The 18,962-nt window shown below is 41.4% G+C and overlaps 1 protein-coding gene across 3 annotated transcripts in view; it reads right to left on the bottom strand.

Annotated features, from left to right (window-relative positions):
* Positions 1–18,300, bottom strand: part of STAC3 (SH3 and cysteine rich domain 3) — a 35,408-nt gene extending 17,108 nt beyond the window's left edge. Inside the window, exons 1-3 of one of the 3 annotated variants that reach the window (XM_058170730.1) lie at positions 18,152–18,300; positions 10,075–10,144; positions 1,650–1,905 (exon numbers count right to left, since the gene is read on the bottom strand). In XM_058170730.1, the coding sequence (XP_058026713.1) occupies positions 1,650–1,905; positions 10,075–10,143 (325 nt within the window). In that variant the 5' untranslated portion in view covers position 10,144; positions 18,152–18,300. Of the gene's footprint in view, positions 1–1,649; positions 1,906–10,074; positions 10,145–18,151 lie in introns of those variants that run through there. The other 2 variants (XM_058170731.1, XM_058170733.1) reach the window with 2 other exon arrangements.
* Positions 18,301–18,962: the final 662 nt, after the last annotated feature.

The following is an 18,962-nucleotide window of genomic DNA, read 5'->3' as shown; positions in this document are numbered from 1 at the left end:
AAGTAAAACTACGATCATCATCATTTTCTCAGCAAAAGGAAATGAGTTTGGTGTAGAGGAAAAAGTAGCCTGGGTTACTTTTAAAAATAGACTAATGGAATGCATACATCCTGACGATGTTTTGAAAGATAACTTTTTTTTCAATAAAGTTAAAAAACAGAAATATCATCAGGCATTTTCTCCCTTTGACTTGGCTCTAGATGCCCCTCTCCGGGCAGGCATCCTGGAGGTCAAAATTGTGGGTGATTCAAAAGGCCACAGCTTTCAGAACTGAAGAGCTGATAAAGCTTGAATGTACACATAAGTATTCAGGGATGGAGTGTGGGCAAATGTATCATAATGCAAATGACCCTACTTAATGTACTTGCATCAGAAACAATGTCAGGCCTGGATGCCATATTACTTTGGTACCTTCAGGATCCAAGCCTGCCACAATCCTACCATGGGAAGTTGGGAGGGGGGATTACATGAGTGAAGTAGAATTAGCCATAACAAAACTTCGCAGAGAAGTTCAAGGCCATGGTGTCCGACAGCTGTGCAGAGAAGAAAGTGGAGGTTTCCTTCTGCACGTGAAGGAACTGATTGGAGCAGTGGTGGACATGTGGGAGAAGTGGGCAAGGTCTTGAACTTTCTTTTGGGTGAGGAAAACCCGGAAGCTCTCCGATTCGGGTTTTCCCAGATGCGCCAATACGACATCTCTAATAAAAGTTAGCTTTGAGGAATTGCAAGTCTCGGCGTTTGATTTCGTTGGGGGTGTTACTTGGAACCCCGACAAACAATGGCACAAGGGCCTGATTGCATTGTTTGCACACAATGACCTCATGACTGCACCTGACATCATCACCTGTAACTATGGGTGTCCATGAGTACATTCTGCCATTCTTTACAGAATGTTCCTCTATCGTTCATACCTTGCTATGAAAGATTGCTAGGGATTTCGTGAATTTCAGCATGGCTGCAAGAGATAACTACGAGGGGTCCTTGGTGCCCTCTGAGCTTATTTGTTTTCTTGCAGACAGTTCATTACCCTAGCTAGGTAACACCATCAGTGCTAGTAAGGAGTGCTGTTTGCTGTCAGTTTAGATTCTGGTGTCTTGCCTGTTGGTGTGAGGGTGGGGTTAGTCTTAGGGATTCTTTAGTTGGGCTACTTAGAGATAACTTCCTACATTAAACTATTAAACAACCATGCAAGGTGAACATGAGCCAGGAGTGAAATCCAGCAGGTTCTGACAGGTTTTGGAGAACCGGTAGCGGAAATTTTGAGTAGTTTGGAGAATTGGCAAATGCCACCTCTGGCTGGCCCCAGAGTGGGGTGGGAATGAAGATTTTGCAGTATCCTTCCCCTACCATGCCCACCAAACCACACCAGGCCCACCAGGCCATGCCCACAGAACTGGTAGTAAAAAAATTTGGATTTCACCACTGATGTGAGCATCTACCGTTCTCTGTTTCAACAGTTAACTTATCATTTTTCCACTAAATCATAATCTGTATCTCCTCCCTCCATTTGGGCAACTGTTCCAAATCATATGCCTGCTAGGACTTACTCGGCTTTCAATATATCCCACCATCCCACTTTTGATGCTTTTTTTTTCCCGGGCACGATTCATGCATCTTTAATAACTGCATACGGCATAATAGAAACTCACGGACAATCATGCGGGCACAGACATCACAAAACTTAGGTTTCTTGAAGTAGTGATCCTTGAATTTGTGAGGTTTGTCGTTAACTGGTTTTTCCGGCTCAGGTGGTGGCTCAGGCTCTTCCTCCTCCTCCTCCACTTCCTCATAGTAGTAGATGGTTCCCCCGGAAGAGCTGACCAGCTCCCCGTTGGCTTGTGGCTCCTCTGAGGTAGGCTCCTCCTCCATGGGCTTGCGTTGGAAAAACTGCTTTAGCTTCTGCAACTGAGGGTCCAGGTTGGGATGGGGCAGAGTGGGTGGGTGGGTGGGTGGGTGGATGGGGCGGACAATCAGCACTTGATAGATGCCAACCAAGAACCTTGGCAACCAGTGGAATTGGCATGCACACACACCCAACTTGTCTAGCCCCAAAAGGCAAGGGAATGGAAGAGGGGTTCACAGTGAAAACAGGGAGACAAAAAAACCCCAATTCCTACATGTGGAAGTTTTCTTCAGAGAAAATGCCAGCGTGAGGATACAAGAAGCAGCAATGTTGCAACATGCAATGCATGAAGAGTCCACCACAAAGCTCGTTAATTGCATGTAGCAGCTTTCTATTCCCAATATTAGCTAATGGTAACCAGGCTGTTGGTGCGTACTGGTGTGGTGTAGTAGCAGTAGCAGCAGCAGCAGTAGTAGTAATAGTAGTAGTAGGCCTGGGGACCAAATGGGGGAGTCCACATTGGATTGATGGCAGACTCCACCTCTCCCCACTTGCTCTCTGCTCCCCACCCATCCATCATTTTGGCTATTATATTGATGTATTTATTCTCATGGTGTTCCTTTGTCATTGGTTACTTTATTATTATATTATTTTACTACTGTTCTCTTTGCACCCTTTTTCATTTTTCTTCCTTTTTATTATTGTAGGCTGCCGAGAGTAGTCCCATGGTGAGATATGCAGCAAAGGAATGTAACAAATAAGTAAATAAATAAAAATAGACTTAGATGGGGAACAGCATGCCATGTGATAGCATTTCTAGAATGCTAGAATACAAATAAAGTTTTTTTTGGGTTGGTTATCTTTTCAACCAAATAATCAACTATTGGTAATCTATAATTTAGTTAATATAGTTCAAGTATTTATGTATATTATCCCAGCAAGCCATAAAAACCTCACAGAATCATTTACTCATTTATTAGGCCATCTGATTCTTAAATGATTCTGAGTAAAGAAATTCAGCTAATCAAAACAGCAATGCACAAAAATGCTCATATTATACTCATATTGCATATTAAGAAAGAGGTGTTAAAAAAGACTTTAACTAGAGAGTTCCAAACTAAGAGACTCTCTTGGCACACTCTTAAATTTAATGGATTATAATATTCTAACTTTTTAATTAGTTTAACAAAACTATTCATTAATTACAGAAATGTGTTTTATTTTCACTTTTCACTATACCTTAGCACAGGGCTGTCAAACTCCCGGCCTGTGGGCCGGATGAGTCACGCGCTGGCCACCACCCACGCCCGGTTTAGCGAAGAGGAAAAAAGTCCTGATACATCACATGAGTTTGACACCCCTGCCTTAGTGTAGTCAAACTAACCTTTCACTCCCAGGCCCACTGCTTAAACTGAGCCACATTGATTAATCAATGGGAGGCTTTGCTTGCTAATCTATTCTATTGGCAAAGCTTTCAGAACAAACTTCTAGCCTAATGCTGCATGTGGATATACACTATCTCAGCACTCGAACTGCTAGGGAAGGGCATTTGTCAGCTTTGATGAGATTGTAAAAGCTTGTTTTGCTTAGCTTAAGTCACAGGATACACACAAGGCCCATTTCACTTTAGCTATTTACATCCCACTTCCAAGATGCATATATTAATAGCAGAAGTCAAATTATCCACAGCATTAATTGGTTAATCCCTCAGATCAGTTGGAACAATGTCAATCTCAGTAATCCATCCTCCTGCTTTGTTCATTAGACCAGCTTTTATTCGAGAGGTGTCCATGACTTTTAATTGAATAAATAATGCATACACAGTACAGGTAATTCTTGACTTACAACAGTTCATTTAGTGACTGTTCAGAGTTACAGCAGCACTGAAAAACATGGTTTATGACCATTTTTCACACTTACAAGTGTTACAGCATGGTCCCCATGGTCACATCATCAAAATTCAGACGCTTGGCGACTGACTCATGTTTGTGACCGTTTTAATATCCTGGGGTCATGTGATCCCCTTTCTGACAAGCAAAGTCAACAGGGAAGGCCAGATTCACTTCACAACTGTGTTAAATTAACAATTGCAGTGATTTACTTAACAATGGTGGCAAGAAATTCATACAATGGGGCAAAACTCAGTTAGCAACTGTCATATTGGACTCAATTGTGGTCATGAGTCAAGGACTACCTGTATGTGGGAAAATACTAAGAAAGGCAGGCAGCCTAATTGAGGAAAGAGTGGTGAGCTGCTGGATAATTCCTCAGTTCATTTTGTTCCCTACAGTGGTAGTGAGAGGGGGAGCTGGTTCACTCCACCTGAGAAAGTAAACTCCAGTAAGTTCAGAGAAGAGCAACTAAGATGATCAAAGGCCTGGAGACTAAACCATATGAAGAATGGCTGCAGGTTTTGGGTTTGGCTAGTCTAAAGAAAAGAAGGATTGGGAGGGACATGATAGCAGCATTCCAGTATTGAGGGGTCAAATTATTCTCCAAAGCACCAGAGGGCAGGACAAGAAACAATGGTTGGAAACTAATCAAAGAGAGAAGCAATCTGGAATTAAGGAGAAACTTCCTAACAGTGAGAACAATTAACCAGTGGAACAGCTTGCCTTCAGAAATCATGGGTGATCCATCACTGGACAGTCACTTGTCTGAAATGGTATAGGTTCTACTGTTGAACAGGGGACTGGACTAGAAGACCTCCAAGGTCCCTTCCATGTTGTGGCTCGCCAGCGGCCAGCAGAGCTGGCAGCAGATTCGGACAGTGAGGAGGTTGGGGAGGAATGTGGGCCAGTCCCAGAGTCTGGGGAAGGCTCGGCCAAGGGCTCTGCGTCGGAGGCAGAGTGGGGGCCAGGGCCATCTGGTAGTTATGTGCTGCCTCTGGCGTCTCTGGAATCTGACATCAGCGAGGCACAAGAACAGCGTGAGCTGCAGAGCTGCCAGAAGGCAAGAACAATTAATAAAAAAAGGGCAACTCAGGAGTAAGGCTTGGAGATGATTGGCCCCTCCCATGAGGACATAAAAGAGAAGCAAACGGACATGAGCCTTTTCAGGAAGCAATTAGTTCATATAGTCAATTCAAGCTCTGAGAAGTCCATTTGACTCTGTGCTCCATTTGGCCTTGCAAAACTAATTGACAATTAGGTCTCTGGCAGTGTTTCAAGGAAGATAAAGGTGAATGCTTATCAACATTATCCTGAAATACTGTGTCAACTTGAGCAGACATCTATCGGAATCTTCACAGACTGTTTGTGAATCATTATGGGCTGTGAATGACCATAATTCACAGCCATCTCAATAAAAGAGGTTTTTGGGACTAAGATTGTGATTTATGCTTTCTCAGGAAGCCTAGGTCAGAACATTCCAGTTCTATTCTAAGTCCTCGTTGAAGTGCACATTTATACTGTATGTAGCCCTATTGTCCTATCAATCCCTAAGCTATTGGTACAGTAACTTATTTCCACAAGGGTGATGGTCATCTTGACTCTGAGCCCAGCAAACTGTGTAAGATCTGAGACAGGAGGATGGTTTACTGGCTCAGGTATTGCTTCTATACTAAGCAGGGCAGGCAAAGCAGCAGAGGACAGAGAATTCCTGGGAAAGGAATAAGTTGCAAATTCCAGAATCAGCAAGGAGAAAGCAATGGATGGCATGCAGCCCCTTTCCTGAGGCCAAGGGCTGATAGTATATGTCTCAGGGGGAAAACAGCAAATCATTTGCCTGCATATATTTATTTATTCATATTCAGGGTCTCCTGAGATCCCAAAATTGGGCAGTTTAATGAAATGCGGAAATTCTTGCAGCATTGGTGCTCTTGCAGCAGGCTTCTGGCAACAGGGAACATACGATTTACCCAACACACAACACTCTGGGCTCTGTCCAGAACAAAATATGAGAATATAGATCCCGTACCAAGCAAACAGCTTTCTGTATGCCTGAGCAATATTTCCATCTGTGTTATTCTGTAGGTTCTCCTGATTGGGTTGAAGAAGGGACTTCATTCCCATGTTCTCTGTATGTAAGTCTCTGTATGGTTATGGATTGCACCTCTTGCCAATGCTTACTTCCATTTCAGCCCTCAATTCCTCTCTCTCAGAAACTCTAGGCCAGGCTCTCCAACCTTGGCAACTTTAAGACTTGTGGACTTCAACTGCCAGAATTCCTCAGCCAACTTTGTTGGCTGAGGAACTCTGGGAGTTGAAGTCCACAAGTCTTAAAGTTGCCATGGTTGGAGACCCCTGCTCTAGGCAAACTTACAGCAAAACAAGAATATCAAACTCTCTTCTGCTAAAAGTCTATTTCTTAGGTGAGATTTTTGACACTGTACGCATAGCACATTAAACCATGCTGTGTTTAACTGCTGAATAAATAGTAAAGGGTTGGGTTTGCAAATCTTACTAAGCCATAAACCAGCCAAAGACATTTTGGTTTAGTGAAATGTCTGAATCAGGTCACAGATTTGCCTTCAGCACTTTCCACTTCAGATCTGACTGCTTATATCACTTCCAATTCAGGTTCCCAAAGTCCTACTAATTCGATCTTCTACCTGAAGTCTGCATGGAAAGAGGGCTTGTAAGTCTTGTTACAGAAGCAACTTAGAACTAAGGAGAAATTTCCTGACAGAACAATTAATCAGCGGAACAACTTGCCTCCAGAAGTTGCGAATGCTCCAACATTGGAAGTTTTAAAGAAGATGTTGGATAACCATTTGTCTGAAGTGGTATTCTATTCTATTCTATTCTATTCTATTCTATTCTATTCTATTCTATTCTATTCTACTCTATTCTATCTGCCTTCAGTTCTCCTCTCACCTCTGGCAATTGCCTTATTGCTCCTCTGGCAATTGCCTATGCAGTCATAATAGCTTGTGATATTTTGAGCTTGCCAACCTGTTACCAGGGAAATGACAGATTTTACCTTAACAGAAGACCCAAGGCATGTAATAAGAATGAGTTACATGACTCATCCATCACAGTTATTGCTCAATGAACAGAGTGACAAATGGAGAATCCCAGTCCCTTGTACGAATCTGACTCATACAATTAATTCACTAGTTGGGCATTGTCCCAAACCATTTTTAGCTTTTACCCACCCTTACCTGAAATAAAGTTATCAGAATAATGGTCTGACTTAAAGGGCTTATGGTAAGCATCGTGGAGGATGCATATGAAACACTTTCTCAAAAGTACTTATGAATATTAGGGATACAGGTGTGAAGTATTTGGTCCGGTAGTTAAGGTACCAGGCTAGGAGACTGTGAGTTCTAATCCTGCCAGGCAGGAAAGCTGGCTGGGTGGCTGGGGGTCAGACAGTCTCTCTCAGCCCAACCCATCTCGCATAATTGTTGATATGGGGAAAATAGGAGGAAGAGAAAGGAGTATTAGGTACGTTCCCCACCTTGAGTTACTTATAAAAAGGATAAAGGCAGGATAAAAAGATCTTTAAAAAAAATAGAGAGAGAAGATTAGATTGCCAAAGGTATTTCTAATAGGAACCCACATTTTATAGGCTCAACTCTTAATTATTTTTAATTCATATTCCTGTTGTTCTTTCACTTATTATCCTATATCATTTTAATTTTATTAAATGGTTTTATTCTTATCAATTGGAGAACAATTCTATAAAGTGGAAGGTTATTGCTCTGATTCCATTGATGCAGAATGCAGACTAAAAATTACTCTGTTACCTAAAACTACATGATAAGGCCACCATCTGAAATCACTATCCAACTGTACTCCCTTAGTTCTAATGTGGCTTTAGAAAGGGACGACAGAAACTTGTTATTTTGACAGCAAAGCTGACCTATCTAATTTTCCCCCTCCCTTTCTCCCTCTCTGCCTTGTGGCAACTGTGAAGCCTCAAAGATGGCCTCAGCTAGGATCGCTTCAGCATTGACACCAACACTCTCTTTGCAAGTATCTAAGATACGCTATAGACCAGTGAAAGTGCTTTAAGTTATTTTACCACTATGGCTTTGGCGTCTTAATTAAGTAAATGGACCCAACACTGAACTATTATTGACCTAGCAAAATAATATGTTACTCGATAGTTGGAATTCGTTCTCTTCTATGGAATGGAACACCTATCAGAATAGGACAGATGGGGAAAAAAATGCACAAGAAATAGAAACAGCTTTTCAACTTGGAGAAAGGCAGAGTTCAGACCTATGAGTTTAGCTGGGTTAGAAGCAGTTGATGGAGTAACTAACATTCAATTTCAAACACACAACCTGACTTGTTGGGTTTCTGCTTATTTTTTTTAAATGCAGGAGCTGAATAGGATGCATAGGTAAGAATATAAATTAACCACCAATTGCCATGGGTCATAGGCTTGTTTGATATAGCATTTAATCCAGCATTTTTAGTGGATCCATAATCAATAGTGGTTTCATATATTACAAGCCTCACAGACAAGAATGTGTGTATCCACATATAAACGACTCACTTTTCTAGTATTTATACTCCTGTGCTAATGTTCAGAACTCACAGAAAGAAATCATGCCTTTGTCCAAAAGCTAGCTCATCTTTCCACATGAAATTCCTCATAGATAAGCTTGCTAAACGTCTTTGTAATACCAAAACTTATCCATTCTCTGCAGTTTTCAGGAATTCCATGAACCTTCAAAAGATTGCAGCAATTATGCAGCTTAAATATATTTGAACGCTTCACCAGGACGGATGTCCACCAGTACAGAAATCTGACCTCCTTTTTGCAAAGTTCCACGATGCTGTGCAGTTTTCAACCAGGTTGCAATTTCATTCCTAGATGTAATTTTGCCACTTAAATAGGATTTGGAAGTGTGCTTCTTGAACAGCAGGTTTCCATATGTACCCACAATCCTTCTTTTTTTTTTAAAAAAAAAAGCAAAGTGAATTCTAAAGCTTGTACTGGCAACTTCAATGTCAAATAATACAGGTACTTGGATTTGAAAGACCACCATATAGAAAGGTTTGCTCAGTTCTCCCCTGGAGTTAAGATTAAATCTAATGAGTTTAAGCTACCCGATGACAGAAATGTTTTGATGGCAAGAAGAGTTTGAAAATAGAACCAATTATCTTGATAGAAGTGGATCCCCCCTCCCATCCCCAGAGATCTTCAAACTGGAGATGAACTATGTGTTAAGATAAAGCTTTGTCTTTATTAAATCATGTTAGGAGTCTGATAATGGGGCCTTCAAAACGTTTCTCCAATTGAACTAAACTATTAGTTTACTCCAGGGGTGAAATCTGCTTATCTTCCTTACCGGTTCGGAAGTGCACGCGCCATCAAATGTGCATGTCACATGCGATCTTCTGCGTATGCGCAAAAAGTAAAAAACACATTAAAACCAGGAAGTAATGACACCCGGGTGGGTGGGCAGAGCTTCACTCCGCCATCGCTACCGGATCGCTGAACCACCAGCCACGATCGCTACCGGATCGCGTGATACAGTCTGAACCGGGAGCAGTTCACCCGCTGAATGTTTTTTATTGGACATGGTGGGTTGCATTAGAATGTGTGTTCTCATAAGCAAGGAAGTGTGAAAGAACTGTGCATTGCATAGAAGAAAAATCCTTACAGTATTTGTGGCGCTGCCATCATTCCATTATAATTTGCTGTGTAGGTACCTTCCCCTTTTTCCTCTACTTAAAAATTAGTAATAGCATTATTAATACCTTACTGATAACTAGTTCTTTGTAGCATGTTGACCTCTGTTCAAGAAAATACATTCTCAAAAATCCCATTGGGCAAGACTTATACTGAAGCATAGAAAAGAGAAATTTGCTAAATTTGAGGCTGGACAAGTGGGACCAGTGGCAGCAACTTGAACCTTTGGTAGAAATAATGGTAAGGAGGAAGTAGCTTCTCCAGCCATGAAGCCCAACAAGTTAATTGTAAAAAAAAAAAAAGTGTTCCTCGTGAACACAGTAGATGTGGTTGAGGATGGGTTATAACCTTAATCAAAAGGAGAGGATTGGTTGCAACCATCATGGCCAAAGGCTGTCATTAGAAGGTTCTGGCATCATTGGATTGTCTGAATAACCAAGTTTCTCCAGAGCAGATTTTCAACCTTGTGGCTTCTAGATATATTAGACTACAACTCTCAGACTTCTCACTCAATAAGTCAAAATATCCAGAGGACAGGAGGTTGGAAAAGACTCCAGAAACACCCTGTGGCTGATTGTGGAGGAATTAAGAGATAGGATTTATACCCTTACCCTTCTAAAATAACCCATAACACTTACCCCTTCTGGAGATTTCCCCCTTATAGATATGGGGGAAGCGGATGGCTCAAGAATCTCTTTTTCTGTCATACTGTGCAAAAAAATGAGAACAGATGCAAAGATAAAATACAAACATAGAAGAAATTTCAACCTTTTGCAAAAAAAGCAAAAGCTGGTGTTTTATCTAGTTGGGTCATATATCCAATACTTTTGATACACTGGCAATAACAGTTTATAATTCCCAACTGTGAGGAAGCTGACACTTAAATGTCAAAATTACAGGCCTGTTTGAAAATGCAAATACTCACATTGGATTTAAACCTAAGCCATGTTTATCCCCAGAATGCAATTTCAGCATCAACACTTAACCATAAACCTATAAAAATTCCTATAAAAATGGTACTGTTGAATACATGTAGTATCACTTTCAGTCCAATAACCATTACCCCCTTTTAACTGATATAATAGAGATGATACAGAATTCATCAGACCGGGAGGGAATTTAATAAAACCTCAAATCTATACAATCATGAGCATTTTGTTGCATCGTTTTAATTGCAAATGGGATTGGGAAAACAAATTACTAGTGCCTATGGACAATTTCTGCCTTATTAATCTACATAACATTTTTGTTTTGACAGCAGAGCAAAATGCCACCCCAGCTCAGTTTTACAAATTTTATTTTTCATTACCTCAAAAGCCTTTTTCCCAAAACCCACTTTTGAAACTGAATGCAGTTAACTGGATCCACAGGTATTTAGCCTTCCAAATAGCTTATTCACTGCATCTATTATCTATTATCTTTAATAAAGCAGTGTGCCGTGGTTCTATCCAAAATAAATGCCTTGTCTCTAATTGTGTGGAGAACTTCTAAAATATGAGCAATATGGGTTTATGAATAGAGGGGAAATCTTACTCTATGATTAGTAATCAATACGGTATTCACAAACGATTAAGGAGAAACTCCATCTATTCCAAGGTCATTTCCCAACTAGTGATTCATAATATTATCTAGAGTCATTCAACTATCAATGTGCCAAAATAATAGCAGTGACAATAGGCTTTGTATCATTTCATTGATAGATGATCTAATAAGATGCTATAAGTCATTATTGGGGAAAAGAATTTCAGTTCTATTCCCTTTAGGAAGAAGTGACTTAATCATCTCCACATAGCTGAGCAGCATTCTCTCTGACTGCCTTTCTTATCCCCAGTAGGAAAAGATGGGGATGAACTAGAAATCCATTAAATATAAGGTATCTGCCCTCTCCATAAGCTCCAGTTTCTCCTCTTTCAATTAAGCCATTTTTGGAAACGAAACATGTAAAACAAAAAAAGGTAGGAATTGGTTGGAATGTCTCTGGCAAAAAATATGACAGTATCTTGTTGAGCTTTAAGAAGTTTATGATGACATAAACTTTATTGCAACTATAGCCTACTTCATTTAATACATGGAGGATTACTTTGAGATAGGAATATAAAGGCATCCATCTGGCTGCCTTTTTATGCATGACCAGCTGTTCCCCATACTAACTTATGGCTATAAGGTGGTGGTTGTTTTTTTTTTTTAAGAGACTTATGATACTGTCCTGAAACCCAATAGTTGATACCCAATTTAGCAGATATCAATTGGGAACCATTTTCCATGAATAGTAAGTATGTAAGAATGAAGAGGGAGGGTTCCAACATTTGAAATGCTTGCCTCCCTGTCTGCCATGGTGCAGAGGGAAGCGGCAGTGTGAGAATGAACATTCTTTTAAATCTTTTTTCCTTAATGCCCTAACCAAATGTAATCTACTGCTAATCTACTTGCTTCACAGCCTCCAGAATCTCTCCAAAAACTGATGTAAAATGTAAATTTTAGACTAGACTAGAATAGACTAGAATAGAATAGAATAGAATAATAGAGTTGGAAGAGACCTTGGAGATCTTCTAGTCCAACCCACTGCTTAGGCAGGAAACCCTACACCTCTTCAGACAAATGGTTATCTAATCTCTTCTTAAAAACTTCCAGTGTTGAAGCATTCAGAACTTCTGGAGGCAAGTTGTTCCACTGATTAATTGTTCTCAGGAACAATTTCTCCTTAGTTCTAAGTTGGTTCTCTCCTTGATTACTTTCCAACCATTGCTTCTTGTTTACCCTCAGATGCTTTGGAGAATAGCTTGATTCACTCTTTTTTGTGGCAGCCACTAAGATATTGGAAGATTGCTATCATGTCTCCCCTAGTCCTTCTTTTCATTAAACTAGACATACCCAGTTCCTGCAACCATTCTTCATATGTTTTAGCCTCCAGTCCCCTAATCATCTTTGTTGCTCTTCTCTGCACTCTTTCTAGAGTCTCAGCATCTTTTTTACATCGTGGCGACCAAAACTGAATGCAGTATTCCAAGTGTGGCCTTACCAAGGCATTATAAAGTGGTATTAACACTTCACGTGATCTTGATTTTATCCCTCTATTTATGCAGCCTAGAACTGTGTTGGCTTTTTTGGCAGCTGCTGCACACTGCTGGCTCATATTTAAATGGTTGTCCACTAGGACTACAAGATCCCTCTCACAGTTACCACTATTGAGCGAGGTACCACATATACTGTACCTGTGCATTTTGTTTTTCTTGCCTAAATGTAGAACCTTACTTTTTTCACCGTTGAATTTCATTTTTCTAATAAGTTCTAGTGAATTTCTAGCAAGACAAAAGGGGAATAGTATTAAAAGCATGAGGAGTAACCATTGCAGTGATATTTTATGGGTTTGTAATCTTTATTAATTTTAAAGGGTTGTTCGTATTTTAATATTCGGCCAAATTGAATAAGTTTTTTAATGTTTGTTTTTAATACTGTATGTGTTGTTGTTGTATTTTATTTTGGCTGTAAACTGCCCTGAGTCCTTCGGGAGAAGGGCGGTATACAAATTAAATTATTATTATTATTATTATTATTATTATTATTATTATTATTATTATTATTATTATTATTATTATTATTATTATTATTATTATTTAGCTAACTACAGAAATTAAATCAAACTTCCTTTCTATCTTTGTGTAACCACACACTACAACTTTTCAGAGTCTAATCTTTGCTGTCTTGCTGCTCAAAGGCCAAGATATCTCTTGGCATCTCCCAAAATGTCATATTTCTCTGCCAATCCTTTGAGTGCTTGGAAGTGGGATGCTCATCTCTAAAAGTCAGTTGTAATTTTAATTCTTCAACCCAACTCTACTACTTGTAGAACACAGGACCCAAACCAATCTAGTGAGTAGAGATGGGCAGAAAATATTTCTGAAGTGAAAGACTAGTTTTCAGGGCTTAGTGACTCTGATTTGTTGAGATAAGTGGTTTTATTCCCATGGAAAGGGGCAATTTATTCAAGCAGAATTTCTCAATTTAGTTTGCAAATTAAAGCAGCCCATTCAGGCTTTCAATCCTGCAAAACCATTGTGAAAGGTTTTGACTAATTTTGACCAGTATTTCCTCCTCCAAAGAGCAAAAACACATCTTGCATGTATTTGGAAAGGAATGAAGGATTCAACTTGTTGATACTTTTGGAAAAATATGAAGGACCACAGCTCAGGACATTGCTGGGAAAATAGCTGGCGGTTATCTTCTCCATCAAAGGCCTGGAAGTCAACAACTTCCAGAAACTCCATCGGATGGATTATTTGGCTGGGAATTATGGGAATGGCAGTCCCAACATGTTTGGAATATGCCAGATTAGAGAAAAACTGTCCTAGGAAGGTAGTATTTTAAGGACATAGCAATTAGAAGTCCTCAGTTTAGTTCAAGTCTGGAAAAAATGTCAGTCTTTTGCAGTGGGCCAGATCAAGAGACTTTATTTTATTTTTTTATTTATGTATGAAATAATTATACAATATATAAGCATATATATGAGTATGAGTACGTAATAACTATATTAATTGAATATAATGAAAGGAAACAATAGGACAGGAACGGTAGGCACGCTTGTGCTCTTATGCACGCCCCTTACAGACCTCTTTGCAAGGATTACAGGAATGCTGTACTGTACTTTATTGTTGTAGGGCATAATAACCCCATTTTGAAAGCCTGCCATTTTCCCTCTGGCTCTTCTTATCCCAAGCTAAACCACGGTTGAAGTTATTTTGAATTTCTCTTCTATGTCTTCCCTTAGGACAACCCAGTTGTATTCTATTTTCCAAAATTATTTCTGCATTCCCCTAAATGAGGTGAAATCTGCTCTTCCTGTTTCCAGCCCTCCCCTTTTGGACATTGCTCAAAGCTGACATGTGAGGGAATTCTCTGCATTGGGATCCCCTGCTCATGTTATAGGATCTCTAAGATTTTAGAACAATCCAAGAAGCCCTATAGCAGGAGTGCTAAACTTGCGGCCCACGGCCCGGCTGTATCACTTGCTGGCCATGCCCACCCCCGGTTTAGCAAAGGAGGAAAAAGTTGCAATACGTCATGTGACGCTGCTGTGATGATGCGAGTTTGACACCCCTGCCCTATAGGGAAGGTTCACCCTAGAACAGTGATGGCGAACCTATGACACGTGTGCCAGAGGTGGCATGCAATGTACTCTCTGTGGGCACATGAGCCGTCACCCAAGTTCAGTTCCATCGCACATGTGCACACGCCTCCCACCAGCCAGCTGATCTTTGAGTGTCTTCCGTGCATGCGCAGGAGGCGGAGGGCATGCAGGGGGTGCATGTGCATGCGGGAGAGGGCAGGGTGCATGTGGGGGCAGGGGGCGCATGCGCACGGGGTGGAGCATGTGCAGGGACCACACATGCATACAAGGGGCACATGTGGGGTGTGTGTGCATACGGGGGGGTGCATGTGGAGGGCCACACGCTCATGCACAGAGGGCATGGCACATGCACAGGGGCTGTGTGCACACTGCATTTGGGGGTTCGGGTACACACACTTTGGGCACTCGGTCTGGAAAAAGTTAGCCATCACTGCCCTAGAAACATGCAAGTACCTTAGCAGGTGATATGAAGCTGAGTAGAAGTGATAGGAAAATCTCCTTTGTGTACAATCTCTTTCTTATACAGGAGGAAAAAAGTGCTTATACATTGGGCACTACCTGTGGGTTAGGTTTTAACTTAAAAACCATTAGAAACAAGCGAGAACCAACTATAAAACTGAATGCATGTTATTCAATCAAAGTAAATGTTATATTCAAATTAGACACAGTCCTTGTCAAAACTGATTGAAGCATGGCTTCTAAAAATGACTGAAATTGGGACTCCTTTCAGACCGAGTCAGTCGTTCGAAAATCCATCACCATCCATCATCTTTGCAAATAGGGTGTTTTGTTCCAAGCAAGGAACAACCTCAGAGCTTTATTTTTTCATTTTACTGTATCTCAGGAGAAAAGTAAATGCAATCATTTCCTTTCACTGGATTTAGAGCAAATATTAGTTCTATGTTGTGCTATCACACAGTGTTTGCGTTCCACTGATAACTATAGGATGGGAAAAAGCCAAGTACTATCTAGAGAATTGGCTCTCTCTTTTTTTTTCCAGGAAGGAGGCATTTTCAACAAATCTTTCAGGTTGTACATAGACCCCTAATTACCACTTATCTAGGGACTTTGCCAGCTAGTACAGATTAGTTGTCTCTAATTAATTCAGAGATGTTACTGTAAGTTTAGCTGGTAAAATGGCAGACCATTGCATGGATGAAAAAGAAATGACCATTCAAGTTACCCATTGTTTTCTAACCGGAAGAATCATAACGCAAAAGGCACATTTGTTATAGATTTGTGCTGGAAATAAGTGTCATGGCTCCTCTTCCTAAGAATCTTAGGAACTGTAGTTTGATTTGATTTCTGAGAAAACATGACTGCTAAAACACCTTTAAATCTATAATGAAATCTCTACACAGGACTTCCATGGTGGAGTTTATGGGATCAAGTACGGCAGCCAAAATTCAAAGATAGAGCTCTTTTATTTCCCTGCCCGACTGCTCTTCCTAAAGGCGGTGTGGAAAAGAACAATTCATTGTGATTAAAGAAAATAAAAGGAAACATTAATTCATGAAAAGCAGTTATATATCACACCAGACCAGAAATAAGTTATTCTGCGGTTAGTGCCCGGTTAAAAATCAGATTAGATACAGCATTGAAGGGCTAGAAGCTGTTTCTTGTATATCAGCCAGGAATCTCTGTGTCTCATCCCTAGGCATTAAAGGACATGTTTATTTATGTATTATTCCAATCTATTTTGATTACCCAGAAAAAAGGAAAAGGCAGTTTATACCCACTCAGAGGTATCTGCCCTTAGTATTCCCCTAGGCCCGAGATGGCGAACCTATGGCACGTGGAGCCCGCCCCCCCTTGCAGGCACGCAAGCCGTCACCCAACTCAGCTCCACTGCACGTGTGTGCACGCTTCCTGCCGGCCAGCTGATTTTCGGGTCTGCTCTGCAAGCAGGAGATACACGCGCATTCGCGGGAAGACCTAACTTTCTCCTCACTTTCTGCCGCCTGTGCCTTCCCAGATTTCCGGAGATTGCTGTTTTGGGAGGCAAGGCTTTTCCCTTCCTCCCAGCCGTTTTGAGAGGTGAGGCTTCCCCACCCCCAGCCGTTTTGGGAGGCTTTTCCCTGCCTCCCAGTCATTTTGGGAGGCGAGGGTTTCCCCACACACCCCCGGCGCTGTTTTTGGATGTGAAGCCAAAAGGAGGGGGTCAAGCGTGCATGCGTGGGGGGGGGGAGGGAGTGGGGTCTTGTGCACTTGCAGGGGGTCGTGTGCGCATGTGCATGGGGGGGGTGGGGCGTGCAAGTGGGGCATTGCATTATAGGTGTGGGTATGTGCTTTTGGCACCCGAGGGAAAAAATGGTTAGCCATCACTGCTCCAATCTTTTGCCTTGCCTGGGGTGCATTGAATAAAGAAGAATTGTCTTGGGCCGAATAAAAAACAGAATAAAATTAAGGTCTATAAATAACAAACTTCCTTTATTTTTTTTATAACTTTCATTATCTTCCGAGGCCACATTACTAGCTGTCCAGGGCCACATGCCACCATGGGCCACATGGGTCACACATCCAGCTTGAAATACCTAAATTACACTAAGAGCAAATACCACGGAATGATCGAAATTCTCTCACCTCCTCCCCCCTCCCCTTCTTCTGAACCCTCTAGAAATATATCCGGCCTCTTAAGTTTTCTCCCATGTCCCAGAGGGCTATTGCTTATCAGTACCAGGACGGAGCCCCATTATCAAACCAGGAGGGGGAAAAAGGCCTCCCCCCCACCCTTTCCTCTGATCTTTATATTATCACCTCAACTTTTGTGACAAGGTTAGGGAGCGGCCAATCCCAAAACCAGCTCAAGCTGCGGATCAGTCATATTTAGTGTAGCTTCTCGGTGGGAAAACATTGCTATCCAATGCATCTCTCTATCTGATTGCCCACAAATGGACAGAAAGCCATCTGCTTCCCCCAATTCCACTCAGACTCTGCCATAAGCTTCCAATTGATCTCAGGGCTGTACGGAGAACAAAGCTGCCTCCAGCACTGAGGCTTCTTCAAATTCTGCTCAAAGTTTAGCTTCTCCCCTTTCCATTCTGGATCCATGGCGTCACATAGCTCACATTTCAACCTAGGAAGCAGGCCCTTATCTTGTCTCCTGGGAGCTGCAAAGGGCCACAGATCAACCCCGTTCCTTCTCAGAATGAGACTTGCTGAGCTGGTAACAGATGCCATTTTTTTTCCCCTGCAGAACTGAAAGATCCAGAAAAAAAACCCGTCTGGCGAAAATAAAATCTTAGGCCAGTCTTGAACACCAGCAGCAGCTCAAATTACAAGTTACAGTATACAAGGATCCCATCATATTCCCTGGCCTACAGGCAGTCATAAAATGCCATTTCTCTGTTGTGATAGCAATCCCCTCTCCAGATCTTCTAGTATTCAGCCATTTTTGACCTCCAGAAATTGGACAGACACACGTCGCAAATACAGACAGCTTAAACGAGGAGAAACAAGCCACTTTTTCCAAGAGGGTCACTTAACTCTAGCTTTCCAATTCTCAGAATAGAAAGATTTTTGTATTCCTGTTTTTAAAAAAAAAAACTTACAAAGAATAAAACTAGGGAAAAAAGGGGGAAAATACTTACTTTCTAAAAGAAAGGAGGTATTCCTGTTAATTGTATCTTTCCCAAACTCAGCTCTCTTCCCTTCTCCCCAACATCTTTTAGAGATCTGCCAAGGATAATTTCAATTTTCCTCTTGAGTCTCAAGATGTAAATGATTCGGGTGTTCCCAGTCAGAGTGACAGGACAAGAAAGGAACGAACAGCTGCCCTCCATGGGCAGGGCTGACACAGAGAAATCTGAGCCTGGATTTGGGCATGAGTTGCGGGCCAAAAACAGGCCCAAAGGAGGCAGTAGCCGATCAGATCTGCCCAGCCCTTGGAGGACCTGGAAGGTCTGAGATTTGTCCCAAACTGGCCCGGAGATGGGTTGCTTTGCCCAAGAGGAAAAACAAATTCTGACTGCTCAGTGCTGCAGAAATTTGCACCCATGTCTCAAGCTGAGATAGGTTGCTTGCTGAAAGTTAGATAAAACATAGGCTTGATATTTCATTTCTAACTCTCTAGATTGCAGATTTTCTCATGGAAGTACCTGGCAGCAAACCACCCCGCTCTCCTGTATCTTCTGAACTGTCCCTTTTTCCAAACTGGAAATAAAACCTTTTTCTTTCTTTTGGCCAAATTGCCTCTAGGTTTACACGTTGGATCCAAGGCATGACAGCAGAAATCCCAGCTTCTCTTGAAAAGCAAGCTGGTTTGGTTAGCAGTTTCATGGTTAAGTAATCGACTGGCCCAAAGCAGAGCTGGGTTCTAGTCCACCCTTGCTCACTGGGTGATTTTTGGCCACTTATTCAGCCTTTACCTACCTCTCAGGATGCTCGTTGTGAGGGAAATGG

Source organism: Ahaetulla prasina, chromosome 2 (genome assembly GCF_028640845.1).
Source record: "Ahaetulla prasina isolate Xishuangbanna chromosome 2, ASM2864084v1, whole genome shotgun sequence".
NCBI classification, from domain to species: domain Eukaryota; kingdom Metazoa; phylum Chordata; class Lepidosauria; order Squamata; family Colubridae; genus Ahaetulla; species Ahaetulla prasina.
Note: the sequence above shows the minus strand (reverse complement) of the source record. Positions and strands in the feature narration are given on the sequence as shown.